Source organism: Xiphias gladius, chromosome 16 (genome assembly GCF_016859285.1).
Source record: "Xiphias gladius isolate SHS-SW01 ecotype Sanya breed wild chromosome 16, ASM1685928v1, whole genome shotgun sequence".
NCBI classification, from domain to species: Eukaryota; Metazoa; Chordata; class Actinopteri; order Istiophoriformes; family Xiphiidae; genus Xiphias; species Xiphias gladius.
Genome location: NC_053415.1, coordinates 15,785,410 through 15,803,134, shown reverse-complemented (window position 1 = coordinate 15,803,134; position 17,725 = coordinate 15,785,410). Strand labels below are relative to the sequence as shown.

Sequence of the window (17,725 nt, the reverse complement as noted above, 5' to 3'; positions counted from 1 at the left end):
GAAAAGAAGAAAAAACAAATAAACAAAATAAAATAAAAAAAACAACAACATTTGAGCTATTGTAGTTTACTACCACTACAAACATGGAACAAATTAAGAGGGAAAACATTCCAAATTACATAATGACTAATGTTCACCCAGTGGTGTGAATGTTCATATACAATTTCAACCTTCCATTTTTTGTAATCATTTTTTTTGTTTGTTTGGCTTTTTTCACTTTGTTGTTTTTACTGCATGGCTTGAGCTGCGACAGTGCAAGCTGTAAGCAATTTAAGCAGAGATGCGAGGGGAGGCCCAAAGCAATAAGGTGCTGTTATTAAGCAGATTGCATCTGTGCAGTATAATCTTACAAAGGGAAGGAGCGAGGCAGAGATGCTAAGTCTGTAGTGGTCAGAAGATAATCAAACGAGCCGAACAGGAAAATTTAATTACTGTTGGAGCTAGAGCTTACCTCTTGAGGGGCATCTCGGACAACTTGGCCCTGCAATTCATAAACACCTGCAGTCTCACATTGACCACTTGACTGAGCACCTGCAGGGGTCACAGAAGAAGAGACCTTACTAGAAATCAGGAGCAAAGTAGATAAAGCCCAGCACAGAGGCCACTAGTACAGCACACATGAGCCATTCGCTGAACAAAAGCACTGAAGGCAGCTTATAGTTTCACTACCCATTACTCTTACTATACTGAGCTTAGGAGGATTCTCAAATGGCAAAGCACTAACATTCCTACATAACATCTCTTTCATGATATAACAGTGGTCAAAAAAATAATGAGCCAGTGGTTCAGGCACAGTGAGCTGCCTTCCTTACTATCAGCTATGATGTTGATATGCTCGCATCATACTTTCTACTGCATGCTGAAGTATACTACTGAAAAGTGTACACTTTTCAGTAGTATATGGAACAGCTTAGCAAAGTGCAACCTCACTAAGTTGTGTTTTTCTTTACTCCCCCTTTCAGTGCAAGTGATTTTAGGGTGTCCTTGCTGTTTTAGGAATCGATGGAGAAAAGAAGGAAAGAATAAAACAGAAAAATACAGCTTACAATCAGCAGAGGGGACATCTTCTGTGCCTGCCTAGTGAGGGGGTCAACAATGGCTACCACATCATAGAACACCTCGTTTTCACGCGGGGAGAGATGAAGTATACTGAGGAGGAGAACAGCACACCAAAGCAAATTCAGCAACATGAGGTTATACAACACTTATTCAGCAGAACACCAAATCAAAAGATTCGCCTTTCTGCACCGCTTGAAATGATGGCATAGCAATTTTTCAGATCCATTGTGACAAAAGGAGAGTTAAACTGAAGAGCCAACAGGACAGTAACAGGGAAAAAAAAAACGTTGCCCACCTGTGGCTGTCTTTGATAAAGTGGACATCCCTCCTGACCTCTCCTTTTGGGGCTGCAGTTAAGAGGGCATCAACTTTCATGACTAAGTCACTGGCACTGAGGGAAAAGAAGTGTAGCAGGGTCAGTCCATCATTTATTAATGATACATGTTAGAAAAGATGTCCAACAGTGCTCACATAATATGATGTCAAGCTGGTAACAACGTAGCCTTATAAATCGGTGAAGGCTACCTTCAAACTGAGAGAATGATACTCTTCCTTGCAGAATGTTTGGTTTTTACATAGCTTACAGTGACTTCAGAAAGTATTCAAACCCCTTCACTTTTTCCACACTTTGTGTTCTAGATTTAGTTGTAATTAGATAAAAAATACAATTTTTTGCCCATCAATCTACTCTCAATAACCCATATTGACAAACTAAAAACATGTTTTTAGAATTCTTTTACAAATTTATTAAACATCAAAAAAAGAAATCTCTCATTTACAGAAGTATTCAGACCCTTAATTCAGTACTTTATTGAAGCCTCTTTGGCAGAAATTACAGCTTTGAGTCTTCTTGGGTAGGTCTCTAAAAGCTATGCACATCTGGATTTGTGCAGGTTATCCAATTCTTTATACAAGATCTCAAACTCCTTCAGATTGGATCCTTATCTCAATTCTGGTCAGTCTCCCTCTCCCTGCCGCTGAGAGGCACCCCCATAGCTTGATGCTGCCACGACCATGCCTCAAGGTAGGGATGGTATTAGCCAGGTGATTAGCAGAGCCTGGTGTTTGCCAGACATAGTGTTTGGAATTCTGCTCAAAGGGGTTAAATTTTTTTTTTTCAATCACACCTCTCAGTCCTTTAAATGCTGTTTGGGCTGTCATATGCATTTTACTCACAGTGGCTTCCGTCTAGCCACTCTACCATATAGGCCGGATTGATCGAGTGCTGCTGAGATGGTCATCCCTCCAGCAGTTTCTCCCATCTCTGCAGAGGATTTCTGAAGCTCTGTTAGAGTGACTGTAGGGTTCTTGGTCAGCTTCCTGACCAAGGCTCTTCTTGGCCTTTTACTAGTTTGACAGCCAACTCTAGGAAGAAATGGTGATTCATTTCACAATTATTGAGACCACTGTGCTCCTGGGAACACTCAAAGCTTTAGAAATTGTCTTAGACCATTGCCCTGATCTATGTCTCGCCACAATTTTATCACGGAGGTCTACAGAGAGTTCCTTGGACTTCATGGCTTGGTTTTTGCCCTGACATGCAACGTGAACTGTTGTTATATACACAGATTTGTGCCTTTCTAAAATATGTCTAATAACTTTAATTTGCTACAGGTGGAATCAAGTTCTAGACATATCAAGGTAAATTAAAACAAACAGGATTCCCTTGACCACAATTTGGAGTGCCACAGCAAAGGGTCTGAATATTCTGTAAATGAGAGATTTCAGTTTTTGATTTTCATTAAAGTTGCAAAAATTTATAAAAACATGTTTTTACTATGTCATCATGAATTATTAAGTTTAGGTCAATGGGTAAAATATGGCAGTTTGATTTATTTAAAATTAAATCTACAACACAAAGTTTGGAAAAAGTGAAGGGGTCTGAATACTTTCTAAAGTCATTGTACATAAGAGGACTCTTTGTTTACAGATCTTTCCAAACAAACATAATACATAGAGAGAGGGGTTAAAAGGATGCGCAAATGTCTATCAGAGACAGTTAAAGGGAAAAGGAAGAACATTTTGTATTAAATAACAAGGCTCAAACAAAAACCAACATACTGCTTTGGCTTCATCCCCATCTGTTTAACTTTGGCTTTAACTTTCTCTGCAGATCCACTCCGTGTAATCTTCTCCAGCAAATGGAAGTCCTCCACAGTGAATTCTTCCTGCTCCTCAAAGGGTCCAAGGATCTAACGAGGAGAAAATAATGCAGTCAGAAAAATACTTTTCCAATTCAGATCTCAGCATGTATTATTTACTACTTTCCAGGGGGGTGTTAAATGTAATGGGATTGTAACACAATGTTTTATCCACTTATAGTCATCATAGTCAGTGATGTGTTTTCCTCCTTTTCTATTTTGGGAGTAGAGCCCTGCCACTGCAGCAGAGCAATGTAAAATGATATTAATTGTTACTGCCATCTCAGAGGCTGGCCTCTTCATCCGTAACTGTCAGCATCGCTGCTGCTGAGACATCAGTCACCAGCTCTGTGCACACATACGGTCAGCAGCTAGACAGACACTCACAGAAACACACACGCAAGGTGCTGTTTGTGCCATCTGTGACCTTTCAGAAACAGACATCATGCTGATTTAACAGTACTAAGGAAACACTCTGTTTTCCACTAGAGGAGAAAAACTCTAAAGTGCAGTAACTTAGAGATCCTACTCCATTGTAACAAACAATACCAGCAACATTTAACCAATGCTTTTCCCCACTGATATATAGTGTAGTCTACTCCATTTTTTTAATGCAGAAATCTGAGCATCAGTATTCTGAATTAACCATTAGTGAGGATACTAGGTGAACTGTGTTGGAGTTGAAGTCCACTCACCCTGCCATTGCTGATCACTCCCCGCTCTCCAGGACTCAGTTTCAGAACGTCTCGACAGAACAGCTGCTGACTGCGGATAAAATCCACTTCCAGTGTGTTGAACTTTTTCTCGAAGGCATCCTCATCCATTTCCTAGAGCAGATGACAAAAGGTTTTTTAAGGGTGTTAGATAATTTGATTGTGTTGTTAATGCACACATTTCTGAGAATTTGTGATGTACTGAATGATCCAATAGACTAGCTCAAGGACCTTTCTCTCCCTTTACAGTCTGTCCAAAACAAAATCCGAGTGATGCATTGATGTAAGTAATGATATATGAGGCAAAAAATTCCCAATATCATTGATGCCTTAAATCAGTGCAATCACTGCAGTTTTCAAACATTAAAATGTTTCAGTCAGAGGAGCAAGCTGTCAGAAATGCACATGTGTGAAAATTAGATTAATCAATTTGTAATTAATATAACAAACTCTTAATTATGCCTCTGCCATTTTTGTCTATAACAAATTAGGTGTGGGAGTGTGGATGGTTTGTGGAGTCAGGTTATTAGTTTCTCTAACATTTCCCTCCTCAGGAGAACAGGTGAAATACCAATAATGTCAGCACAATCCAGTCAGCAAGTCTGTCTGGCAGCCAATAATAAACTCATATCCCTTGACTCTGTGTCTCAACTCACACAGCCACCTCCTACCTATCTGTCCATTGCTATTTCCAGGCATTGTCTCCCCATTGTTTAAGGCTGCTATAAGTGCAGGGCATTTGGTTATGGATGGTCCCAAATGTAACCTGCGCTGTATGACTTTTCCTGAGGTGAGAGATGGGAGCTCGCTTGTAAGCTGATTTGTTGATTAGTGCCTGAGAATTTGTTTTCCTATGTGCAAGGCTGCGTGGGTGTATACTGCACACTACAACATGGAGTGCTGTAAGCCATCTAGAACCATACTAGTGGTTGTAGATGGCTTACAGCAGCAGAGTGATGGTCAGGCTTGGTTGAACACATGTGGCTCACACAACCACGAATGGTGAGCAGGAGCTCGGCTATTCATCAGGTCCCAGAGACAAGGTTTACACCAGTGCTTTTTACTTAAAGATTCTGAGTGTGGAGCCTGCCTTGTGTTGGCCCCTGTGACAGATCAAGTGGAACTGACAGCGAGTAGGCTGCTTGCCTTGGTATCCACAGACTGTGGAGCATCATGCATGCTCTAAATGTATTCGGCTGGCTGATGTTCAGGAGAGGAATGGGAAGTTGGGCTCATCAATCACTATTTCCCCCCGACTGTGCACTTGAATCAAGAAAGCAGTGGCAGACAAATCTCAGCAAGTGGTTCTGCCTAAAATGTTATCACTAATATGAGTACGAAGTAACATTCCTCCCATTTCACAAAGATACACCTTTGCGAAATGTTGTATCTCTTAACCTAAAGTTTGATAGAAAAAAAAATCAAAAAACAAATTAATTCCTTATTTTTAAACGCAGTAACTCTCCCACTGTAGTCGTCTGTATCTGTAAGGTGTTGAATATGACATTGTATACCATGTGACAATATATATATATCAGACCAGGGAGCTTTTGCTACACTATTTATACTGAAGCCGCTATCCCTTTAATATCTCTGGTTGTATTAGCCCATTGCATGCAGTGTTGCAAATCAATGAGCAAGACTGTTAAATGGGAGTATTGGGTTTATAGGATTTTGCATCAAAGAGATGAAGTAACTTGATTTCTCAGGTACTTCACACATAGTTTTAGTGTAACACACACCTATCCATTTGGTTATTTTACGTCTAGATTGTTTATCAACTGAATTTTCAGAAAACTAAGCATACCGCATCACATATCAGTAACACAATATATAATTACATATACCTTGACAAAAGATTTTACATGGCGTGATGGCATCTCACTTGTTGATTGGATACATTTTGTGTCATACAACCAATACCGCTGCATTGTTTCTATGCTTCCTAGTTTACTTAGCTGGCCATGGATCTTCTGACAAATTCCTGTCATGTCAGAAGAAACAAGAAGTAGGATTCCACCACCTAACCTCAAATCCATTCATGTGTTTAACACAGCAGATAATAAATTCTAATTTTCTTATAAGTATCGATTAGTGGCATCAGAGGATTTCTATGTTTACTGCTAGTGTTGACACACTTCAGCAATTTTGCAGATAGGAGATATCTAATTCTCACATATTACTTTCAAAAATATTCATATAAACTCTTCCTTTCTGTCTGTCAGGAAGCAGATCACATGTGCTAGAAACCAAAAATCATATGAAAGTGTGCCGCGGCTGTGGCTCAAGAGGTAGAGTGGATCATCCACTAATGGTTCGATCCCCAGCTCCTCCAGTGTGCATGTTGAAGGGTCCTCAGGCAAGATACCTGAACCCCAAATTGCCCCTGATGGCTATGGTATGTGCGAGTGTGTGTGAATGGGTGAATGGGGGATGCAGTGTAAAGCACTTTGAGTGGTCGATAAGACTAGAAAAGCGCTATCTAAGTGCAGTCTATCTACCTACCATCTTGGTTATACTTCTCACTAATTAGCAGACACTATTTAAATTAACATAACAAAACTGACATTTTAATATACTTCAACACCGCAATATGGTCACGTTTCAATGCCTGAATAACTGGAAACAAGGCTAAGCAGGTCTCTTTGAAGTGTGACTGTTAATGTGAGTGAAACCATGATGATAAGCCATATTTAAATTATTTTGGGAGTTTGACTTTTAATGTCAGGTAGACCTTTTGAACTTTCTGGGGTGCAGCTCCCCAGTACAAGGCCTAGACAGTATTTCTTACCAAATATCTCATTATAATGTCATAACCTTATACAGATAACAGTTTCAATCAATAACTGTTTCACTAAGAATAATCAAAATGTTGAGTCTTGACTTTCATTACTAATAACCACAACAATCCTTTTTTTGATACTTCAGTTTGAGAAATATAAATTATTAAGTATTTCCATTAAATTGATTTTTGCATTTTTCAAAAGTGTTAAATGTTGTTTAAACACAAGCAGTTATACACAAAAACCTTGCCTATATGAAGCCTAAATTTGGCAATACTTTGATTTAAAACATTCTATCTGATCAAATCATGAGTTTGATTAGGAATCTGACCAGACAAAAGAAGCCAGCTTTCAGTTCATGACTACTTTTCATACTTGGTGCTATGGATACATTTTGGTCAGTAAAAAAATAAAATAAATAAATGACTGTAATGCAGCCTTCACGAATGACAAAACAAGGCCACATTTACCTTATATCAAAATATCATCAGATAAAAAAAAAAAGAGAACTGCATTTCTTAATCCCTCCTTTACCTGCATTAGTAAGTCCTTCATCTTGGTGCCTTGCTGGAGGAGCTGGCTGCTTTCCTCTTTCAGGAGTTTTTGTACAAACTCTAGTGCAGCTTTCTTCTTCTGGGTGAGGAAAGAGGCCCAGATAGCCCTGTACAGCACAGTGTTATCTTCGCTGGGCTTTCCGCTGGGGTTATCTATCACCCCCACACGCACTCCAGGGCTGGCATTCTGCTTGTGTGCGCGCGGACACACACAGACACACACACAGACACACACAAAAAAACAGCAGTGATATAATTCACAGAGATATCACACATTTTCATATTTCCAGAAACTGCAGGTGTTACTGAGGAAGAGCACTGGGAGGAGAGAGCGTTGAGTGCTTAAAAGTAACAGTAAAGGTTTCTCATGTTTTACGTATTCTACTAGAAAATAATCTTTTTTTCATGACAAACAGAAAATGCTTACTCGCTGTATGACACCTTATTCATCTGCGGTGTAACAACAGAGACATCTGTTTTATTTTAGAGACATCTGAATTGGTGATTTTTGTGAGAGCACACGGCAGAAAATTCATTTTCAAAGTAAATTTATTTTTGGTTTTTGGTAATAAAAAGAAGGACCTGTCCTCATAATCAGTATCTAAACCATCTTAATGTTATTCGTCTCTTCTGCTTGTATGTGAGGACAACAAGTGCAAGATTTGTGGGAAAGACAGGGCAATGTGAAAATTATCATTGACTGAGTCAGCATTCATTCCTTCCAAGAACTTAAGGCTTGTGACATATTGTCAAGACCACACAAACTAAAGCATGATATGATAGAAAGAGGTGTTGATACTCACCACATGTTTCAGAGCATTGAGCAACAGCTTTCTTCCTGAAACCCTCTCTAAATCTCCAGCTATCCACATGGTTACAGTACTCATCCCATCTTCATCTGAGATAAAAGAGCAAAAACTCTATAGTACACTAAATACATATCAAACCATATTCAATTTAAGGATCTTGTTATAACACATTCTAACCGGTGACTGTAAGATTATGGTCAAAAAAACACACCACAGGTCACTTAAGTTCACTGAACTTATTGTCATGTTGGTGGAACCAGCTTAAGATGATGTGTGCTTTGTGACATGGTTCGGATCCTGCTGGAAGCAGCCATTAGAAGGGTAGATTGTGGCTACAGAGGGATGCACATGATCAGCAACAATACAAAGGTAGGCTGCAGTTTTTAAAACAATGCTCAATCAGTATTAAGGGGCCTAATTTGTGCCAATAATATATTCCCTGCACCATTAGACTACCATCCTGAACTGTGGACATGGTGTAAGATGGATCTGTGAACTCATGTTGTTTACACCAAATTCTGACCCTTCCATCTACATGTTAATAACAATGAAAATCGAGATTTATTTAGACTAGGTGATGTTTTCCAATCTTGTACTGTGCAGTTTAGATGAGCTAATGCTCAGTGTAGCCTCAGTTTCCTGGTCTTAGATAATAGGAGTGGAGCCCAATGTGGTCTGCTGATGTAGCCCATCTACTTCAAAGTTTGACTTGTTTCCAGAGATGCTCTTCTGCACTCCTCTGTTATAACACAGGGTTATTAGAGGTATTCTTGCCTCCCAGCCAGCTTGAAGTCCACTGACCTCTCCCGTTCAAAAGGCATTTTTGCACTGAAATGTTGCTCGCTGAACCACCCCATCAGGAAAGAAATAATTATTCCACGGTCAAAGTCCCTTAGATCCCATTTATTCCCCATTCTGATGTTTAGTCTGAACAACACCTGACATCCTTGACCATGTCTGCGTGCTTTTATGCAATGAGTTACTGCCACATGATTGGCTGATTACATATTTGCATTAGGAAGCTGGGATATAGGTGTATTCAATAAGGTGGCCACTGAGTGTAAAATCCAAGCAACAGTGGAGGGTCACTGTATTTTTGAGCTCTCAATGTCAACCTTAATGCTTACAGGTTACTTAACAAAAGAAAATTTAAAAAAACAAACCAAAGCAAAACATGCTTAATAGTGAAATAATACAAACAAAAAATATACCCCAGACACAATTATTGGCACCATTCACGTTCTATTCCTTTTGGGCTTCATTTCGTCACCTGTAAACAAACTGATGCTTTGCATTCCGAGGGAGCTCTACTTTGATTTAACTTGTCCATAGAACATTATCTCGGGAAGACTGTGGTTCATCTATGAAAGTTTTTGCGAACAGTAGTTTTGCCTTTTTGTGCCTCTCTTTCAATAGTGGTGTCCTCCTTGGCCTTCGCCCATGGAGCCTTACTTGGTTTAGTGTGTGGTGTATGGTACAGGCTGAAACCACCACTAGACAAGATTGTTCCAGGTCAGCCTGAAGTTCTTTAGATGTCTTGCTTGGTGTTTTTTTCTTAATCCACATCAATCTTTGCAGACTTCTCTCATTGAGTTTTTCTTAGCACTATGTCCTGGAAGCATCTTAACAGTTTTATGACTGTGAAACTTCTTAATAACATAACAAACTTTTGAAACATTACGAACTGTTGAAACAAGGATTTCAAGATCTTTGGTGATTGCCTTGTAGCCTTTGGAATTATTTCTGAGTCATTGTTTGGTAAAAGCATTTCCGATGCACTCAGACAGCTCCCTTGTCTTCGCCAGAGATAAGAGAAAGAAACTAAGAGAAAGAAACTGGAAACAATCAGCCCCTCTTTATGAAGTACAACCGTCATTCATTAGTTAATTCAGGTCATGTGAACACGGAAAACAGTTGAGTCTCATTTGGTTTATTTGTTTCAGAAACTAATGTAAATTCATCAAAAGGGTGCCAGTAATATTGTCAAGTGTACTTTTTTTTTTAAATTTCACGATATGAAAGCATTTTTTTGTTTCTGTTGTTCAATGACTTTGGACACTTTAATAAATATTTTGATTGTACATAATCGTTTAATTTACATTTATTTTTGAAGATATTCTAAAATCTGTAGTTAAAATTCAGGGGTGCCAATCATTTCAAAGAGGACTGTACGTGGCTCTTAGTTATCATTTAAAGGAGTCTTCACCATGGTTACTCACTGATAATCAGGTGAAATCGAATAAAGGAAAATGAGGCACAGCCGTTACAGTGAAGGTTCAGTTTTTGTTTGAGAGGTGAGACAGAATGAAACATCTGGAAGAGAGCTGAGTATATTAGAGGAGAATTGTGCCACCTGTCATAGTTATATTCCCCCCCAGTTAATCAGTAAGTCAGAAAATCAGGCAGTCAGCCAGTCAGCTAGTCCACAGAGGCAGGATGGAAATCAGCCTCTTCAGCTTCACTAAGACACCCACACTCTGAATCTGAGCTGTGAAATGCAGCGCTCATGACCATTTAGACTGCTGGCTGAAAGCCAGTAAGCAGATCTAGCAATTATCTTGCTGGAGGTGCAGCCTGTCTCCCTTAACAAAGGTCAATTTCACATTTTCATAGATTAGTAAAGCAGTGTAGGAATCATTTTTGTTTAGATACTGCTTGTTTTACAAGGTAGCTGTTCTACTTTGGGTGACAAGATGCAAATGCTTGAATTATTTAGACTGTTGCAAGTCACTGTTTTGCAAATGACATGGTTTAAATTCATCTGAAATTGTGTTTATTGGGAAAGCAAGGCATGAAATTAAGTAACGTCTTACCGCTATTTGTAAAGTACTTCATTCTCTTAGCCACCACAGCTGTCTTGTCTCTGGCATCCAAGTATGAAAACATAGTTGTGTCCTCCCAATCATCTACAACTGCAGAACCAAGAATGAAAAATTAAAAACATGAGAGGAATATAGATGGTGAGTCAATATTGGATGGTAGATGATGAATAGCACAGGTCACCTGGTTTGGCCGTGAAGTCTAGGTACTTCCGGTCAGTGCTTAGGATAAGAGGGTTCATCCTGGGAACCACATTGGCCTGCTCCATTAGATAGTCCACCACATCTGAGCCCTCAGTTAACTGACCCTGTAGGCAAAGGACAAAACAGATGACAGTTATGTCACTGAGAACATCAATCCATAAGGATGTATTGGATCTTGTGTATGCCCTACATCTTATACATAGATGCATACTATGATAATACATAGAGAGCCAAGTATTATATCACAGATATGTTTCTTTACTTAACTAATCAAAGAGCGTCAACGTTAACCAATGGCTAATGTCTAGCAAACAGTAACCTCAGGCTAGTGTGTGAAATATTACTTGTATGCATACTATTCGCACGAACGAACTGCGACTGGTACAGTTTTTTAATGTTTGTTTCTTCTACTTATGCATGTGTATTAATCTAAATGTTCTACTTCATAGTACAAAAATAAACTCTGGTAGGTTGAATATGAAGAGTGGGTCTCTTTCCATACAGACTTGTCGTACCATAAAGACAGCTCTCTGGAAGGTGGTGGTGGTGTCCATTATGCGCTGCAGGATGATGGTCTCCAGCTCATCTGGGTCCATCTCATCTGGGCTCAGAGGGACTCCATTAAATAAAGCCAATGGTAGGGCACCCAGGCCAGTCTTTTTGTAGAAGAGGGCACCATCCTGGAGCAAACAAAACATGGACTAAATCCTGGGCTGTTGCTTCAATTTAATTGATGATTAAGTAATTTCAAATGAACACAAAGACAAAAGAGAGAACCATTTAAGTTCCTTACCTTTCTTTTGTCATCATACTCAGATTCTACACCTAGAATCCTTTCAGGACTGGCTTTAGGGAATTTTCTCTTCAGGTAAGCAGAGAGTGTATCAACAGACAGCTTCTCTCCTACATCTACTTTGTTGTACAGCTGCAAGAGAGCGGCAAGTCAATCCAGATTTTAACATCAGTGTCTTCAGATCCCTGCCAGTGTCAATAATTTCCAGCTCTGTTTGAAGAGCTGATATCAGAAGAGAAATCCCATTGACTCATCATGTTCAATAATGTTTCACACCTTGGGATAACATGAGGCACAATAAAACAACTGACTTCCAAGGCACTAAGAGATATGAGCTGGCTGGGAGTGCGCTTTAGTTATTCTTCAGGAAGTGCTCGCTAAAACAAAAAAGATTTATATACCGGATATACTTACTGAGACCATGGACATCAAAGCCTGGGATAAATCGTACTCGTCTGCAATGTAATTCAGTAGTCTGTAAAATCCAACCCCTGCATCTGAGAAGCCATCAATTTCATCCTTGGTGTTGACAACAAACACAAATCCAATTCTATAAAAGAAGGGGCAAAAACAAGTATTCAATTTGCAGGTGAAATGGGAATCACTACCTGGTAAAGATTATAAATGCCAAGAGTGGACCACATAAACAGCTGTGGAGGCGTGAGAAATAACAGCACCAACCTCAGGGGAATCTTATGCTTGTAGAAAAGCTCTGCTAGTTTCACTAGCTCAACACTTTCTTCTTGTACTGGATCTAGGAACAGCACCTAACAACAAACGTATACTCAGATAGCTAACAGAACAATCCACCGTGTCTCAGACTATTTTGTTAATCAAAGGCAATATTAAGTATTCCAAATGTACTCTGTATGCTCTTTTGTGTCAGTGTGTCTGTCTGTTCTAAGTGATATGTTATGATGGCAAACACCCCACAATTTGACAAAAAAATATTGGATTGAGTCTTGCAGAAGAGTCAGACACATCCAGAAAGCTTCACAGGGTACAGTTATGTCAACATAACAACTGTGCTACGATGAAGACTGTCCTCAATTCCTTTCCCTTCTGCTTTCAACTCACCAGGTTGAAGAAATTGCGTCGGATCTGACGAATTACTCCAGGAAAGGTGGCTCTGAGGAGCTCCTGTACACCCGTTGGCCAGCTGCGGTACATTGGGTCATTCTCTATGTCATTTATCCACTGTAAAGTAAAGAACATAAAGAATTAACCTTCATGAGTTAAGTGCCAGTAACAGAACAGCAACTCTGGAAGAGGTAAAGATTCAGGACCTCAATCAAGGACAATTCTCAAGGCGTTTTATAAATTTTAACAACATTTCCTCTGTAGTCACGGCAATGGTTCATACTGTACTAAAGCACTCAAAAAGTAATTAATCTTTTTTTATTCAGGGTTTTGTTTTTAGAGGATCATTTATCAAAATGTTGCATGTAAATGACAACTCGCTACACCCAGTTACAATACTTGGTTTACTGAAATGGGTTAGTGGGGCCTATAAATAACTTACTCTTTTGCTTTTGTTTTTTTTTTTCCCCCCCATTCGGCCTTGTAGCCTTCAGCAGAACAAGCCTCCCCCACTATTTCTGATTCCAAACTTTCACTTTCAAAAATTCACAGAGGTTAAGTATCCAGTGCTGGAATCGCTGAATTTATTGGTGTGGCTGCATTGTTAACAGCAACTACACCCTGTAATTCATATTAATGAGTCAGTGTGATGATAACCGTATCCTGCTGTTTGTCAAGAGCTCCAAGATACTGTACAGTTTTACACTGGGTATTGAAAGAATAACTTATTTCCTTTTTAACTGTTTTATACCTGGAATATTTAATCACAAGGTGTATCGATTCAACTTAAATATACTTTAACAATGTAATTTCATGTATGTAAATAAAGTCAGTATTATATGATGTGGCACAGCACATCACTGTATAGTTCTGTCGGTAGAAATATGTTGTAAGCTGATGTGTATACATTTAACATGTGCACTTGTTATAAAGCTCTACTATTCACCATCAGAGAAGGATATTAGATAAGGAACAGTGGTCTTTCTCTCCGTAATTCACAAACCTCCCCATGCAGTAAATGTTTGCCTCACTGGCAGAGTGTCATTATCGCTCTTACACACTGTCTTCTCTCTCCTTCCACGTGAGCCCCTCTCTCTCTCCTACAGAGATGTAAGTCTCTCTCTAGGAGATACTATGCACATATTATACATAGTCTCTAGGAGAGATGTAAGTGGAAATGACAGGCTTAATATCTTCATTTCTTAGGCATTTGTATAGTACCTAGATATTAAAATGGCCAGAGGGGCCAAAATGAAAACTTGCAAGTTTTTAATTTGATAGATTTTCTTGGCTGACTTCCAAGTTGATAAATGAGGTTTCTGGCAGGCTTGAGACTTTTGCAATAGCCTGATGACTGATCCACTAATACACACCTTGGTGCAAGTACACAAAGAAGAAAAAACACCTGCAGTGTAGATCTGGGCCAGATGAATAACTCTTCTGGAAAGGACTCACCATTATAGATGGATGTCTGATGTCTAAGGCATAGCTGTCATCCACAGCGTTCACAGGTAACCTCAGAAGCTTGCCCTGATGTTCTCCTTTTATGCCTAGGTTATGAAGCCCCTCCAAGACCCTGGCCTCTCCTCTGAGGATGTCCAAAATGCTGTAAATGCAAAATCACAGGTTATTTTCTATAGACATATTAGCTGTGTGGCACTGGCTTAAAATGCAGCTAACTCTGATTTTGTTGCAACAAGATTACTGAGCTGATGCATACGTCTGAAGCTTTCTGGGGAGAGCACAGGCAGACCACCCGTCCCTCCTGCTTAGTTCCTACCTGAAAGGGTTTTGAATGTCCAGATCAATGTGCAGTCCATTGATGAAGATCTCCCCATCTCCCGGGTGAACACCAATAGTCTCACTGAGATGCTGAAAGAATAAGCTCAAAGTGTTAGTTGAATGCCAAAACCCCCAAATGAGTGGTTCTACCTTTAATGTCTGCTCTTTCAACAAGAAAAAATGTGCACAGAGACTACAGCGGCAAACAGAAAAGATAAAGCATAAACAAAGAATAAGAGAAAAGCAAGAATAAAATGTCACATTTGATGCTGCTATACAATTTATTTAAGATACAGATTAGAAACTCATTCTCTAAAATAAAACTGGTGCAATGGCTAAGGATGTTATCAAAGAAAACCTCTTGCACTATCATTTGGCTAACGCTGCTTATGATATCGCACCTTTTGGTTCTCCTCAATTTCTTTTCTCATTTCCTGCTTTACGGCCACTCTTGTCAGTGATCTGTGGGAACAGTAAAACATGTATAGTCACCATCAGCTTTTACCATATCCCCAGCCGACTGTAAAATTCCAGTTTCAATCTCCAAGAACCTGTGGGCCTCAAGATGGTACGTTTGCAGTCAATTCCCTGTAAACACTTGACTCTTACTCAGCACTTTTTGGTGTTATTACAAGCTGTCTGAGCAAAATTAAGGAAACATCAGAAAAGCTTATTATATCTCTTTACAACAGATGTATTTATTGTGGAAGTAATAGGTTTCAAAGGGGAAAAGTAATAAACTCAAACAAATGGGTTTATAAAAAAGTGCAATTAAATAACAGCATTTGTTGTGGATGGATTCACACATTGTAACACAGAGTTGGGCTCCAAAAAAAAGCTAGATTTTGGAATGGTACCAATTGTGGCAGCCACTCAGCCAGGGAGAGAAAATAAGATAACTTTTCTTACCTGGCTTTGCTTGGAAAGTTCTGACTAAGGTCTCGCATGAGCTTCAAAGCATCAAACTTTGGAATGGACATGATTCTGGCAGCTGCTTGGAAACTTAGATCTGTGGAGATCGAGTAATGAAATCATCAACACATATATATACACACACACCCACAAACACACACAAATGCACATTATGTTTAGACAAAATAAATCCATGCAAGGCAATCAGAGGAGATTATATTAAATATGCTATGACACACTGCCTGTATTAAAATTATTAACTATTAGTCAAAGCCAACAGTACAAAATAAAAGCATCTCCTGCCACTGATAAATTAATATACAGTAAATCCAAAGCTAAAACAACAAAATCCCACATTGTACTTTCCAACTATACTGATGAACTTTTTTTCTTACAATCACTGAACAACTGAAATAGAGGACTAATACCTTGCATTTCCCACACTTTGAGAGGAGCCATGTCATTGGTGCTCTCCAGAAGATGTTTGCGGAGCTCAACAAGGTTCTCCTGTAGTTCAGGATGAGACTTCCTTAAAAAGGAGGTAAAACAAAAATAGGAAGATACAAATATAAGGCAAGGATTTCTTTTTATCTCTTAATCAAGTCTCACAAAGCATGGAATGCGCTGCAGCAATAACAGAAAATACAGGTTTTAAAAAAATCTGAATAGCAACGGACATGTTACCGTTAAGCTACTTACTTTAATGTTCCAAAAAAGAATCCTTGGACTTCATCGTTATCATCATCCTCTGTATTTATAGCTGTCTTTGAATCTATAAAGCAGAAGATTTGTGTTTAATTGCCTTGGACAAAGGGACCTCCAGAACACTTTTGAAAAGTCACCAACTGACCTTTTACTTTGGTGTCATCCACAGCTTTGTATTCTGTGCTTTTGATAGCCAACTCAACACCATAGCCAGATAAAAGCATCTTTTGAGGTTTTGGATCCTGCAGCAAGTGAGAAGCATAGTAATGGCTTGAATATTAAACTGTGCAGAGTTTTTCTTACATAAGATGTGATTTTTCCAATATAACAATCAGTCAGTTTTTTACCCTGGTCTGCTGTAACTGCTGTTATGCAAGGGAAATGTCTAGAAGCAACAATGACCTAGCCTCAGCGCAGTAGGCTGAATGTTGGTACACAAAAAAATAATTTTTTCTGTATTTGCAACCACCAACCATCAATGTCCACACTCCTTCTGGAATCACCATTAGGAAGAGAGATACTTGCAGCACACAAGCCTAAGACCAGGATGCACAATGCCAGGATTTGGCTGTAATGGTGTAAAGTAGACTCTCATTGGACTCTGGCAGTCTGATGAACAAATCTGAGTATGGCAGATGTCAGGAGATTCCTCCCTGTCTGAATGCAAAGTGTAACTGTAAAGTTCAGTGGAGGATGGATAACGCCCTGTAGCTGTTATTTAACTGTTTGGGGTAGGCCCTTTGTTCCCTAACCCTAAATCCATCCAACCATTTTTGGTTGAGTGGGAATGCCGTTCGCAAGCCAGGTCTTATTGCCCAACATCCGTGCCAAGTGCATTAAATATGGGCGCAGTGATCAGGCATCCACATTCTTTTGACCTTGTTGTGTATAACTACATATAAGCTGTCTGTTAATCAGAGAGGATTGTTCAATACTTTAGTCAATGAAAGATATATGCTTTAAATTATTTTGCCAGTGGGAATGACAAGCACATGGACCGCCCCATACAGCAAAAGATTCAAGAACATTCAACCTTGACACTAATGTCACCCACATTCATAGCACTACCTCAGTCTTTCACAGGCACAATCAGGACTTCCACACCTACGCTCTACGTTTTTTTTTTTCAACACACATCTAAAAGAGAAGCACTTTTAATTCCCTCAAATGGCATCTATATCTCAGATAGATGTTGAGTTTTCAATAGAATTTGAGAAATCTGTAAATTCTTCTCTTTAACATTGGTGAGTAACGCAATCTGTTAAATCAATCATTTGATGATCATTGCTTTTGTGTGCATTACACTAAAAGGAATAATGCATCACAGTTGTATCACTGCAATAGTGCTATCTTCTAAGTAAAGATGAAACA

The 17,725-nt window shown here is 39.2% G+C and overlaps 1 protein-coding gene across 8 annotated transcripts in view; it reads right to left on the bottom strand.

The window, feature by feature from the left end:
- The window catches only part of uggt2 (UDP-glucose glycoprotein glucosyltransferase 2), a 39,962-nt gene that overhangs the window by 16,517 nt on the left and 5,720 nt on the right, over positions 1 to 17,725 (bottom strand). For 6 of the 8 annotated variants that reach the window (XM_040147771.1, XM_040147774.1, XM_040147769.1 and 3 more), the window contains 21 exons: positions 16,500 to 16,596; positions 16,349 to 16,421; positions 16,078 to 16,178; positions 15,647 to 15,746; positions 15,139 to 15,199; positions 14,736 to 14,827; positions 14,411 to 14,561; positions 12,953 to 13,072; positions 12,557 to 12,642; positions 12,290 to 12,425; positions 11,876 to 12,007; positions 11,598 to 11,762; positions 11,063 to 11,186; positions 10,873 to 10,971; positions 8,054 to 8,148; positions 7,231 to 7,440; positions 3,896 to 4,027; positions 3,121 to 3,251; positions 1,355 to 1,450; positions 1,047 to 1,149; positions 452 to 531 (listed from right to left, as the gene is read on the bottom strand). In XM_040147771.1, the coding sequence (XP_040003705.1) occupies positions 452 to 531; positions 1,047 to 1,149; positions 1,355 to 1,450; positions 3,121 to 3,251; positions 3,896 to 4,027; positions 7,231 to 7,440; positions 8,054 to 8,148; positions 10,873 to 10,971; positions 11,063 to 11,186; positions 11,598 to 11,762; positions 11,876 to 12,007; positions 12,290 to 12,425; positions 12,557 to 12,642; positions 12,953 to 13,072; positions 14,411 to 14,561; positions 14,736 to 14,827; positions 15,139 to 15,199; positions 15,647 to 15,746; positions 16,078 to 16,178; positions 16,349 to 16,421; positions 16,500 to 16,596 (2,384 nt within the window). The remainder of the gene's footprint in view (positions 1 to 451; positions 532 to 1,046; positions 1,150 to 1,354; positions 1,451 to 3,120; positions 3,252 to 3,895; positions 4,028 to 7,230; positions 7,441 to 8,053; positions 8,149 to 10,872; positions 10,972 to 11,062; positions 11,187 to 11,597; positions 11,763 to 11,875; positions 12,008 to 12,289; positions 12,426 to 12,556; positions 12,643 to 12,952; positions 13,073 to 14,410; positions 14,562 to 14,735; positions 14,828 to 15,138; positions 15,200 to 15,646; positions 15,747 to 16,077; positions 16,179 to 16,348; positions 16,422 to 16,499; positions 16,597 to 17,725) is intronic. The other 2 variants (XM_040147777.1, XM_040147775.1) reach the window with 1 other exon arrangement.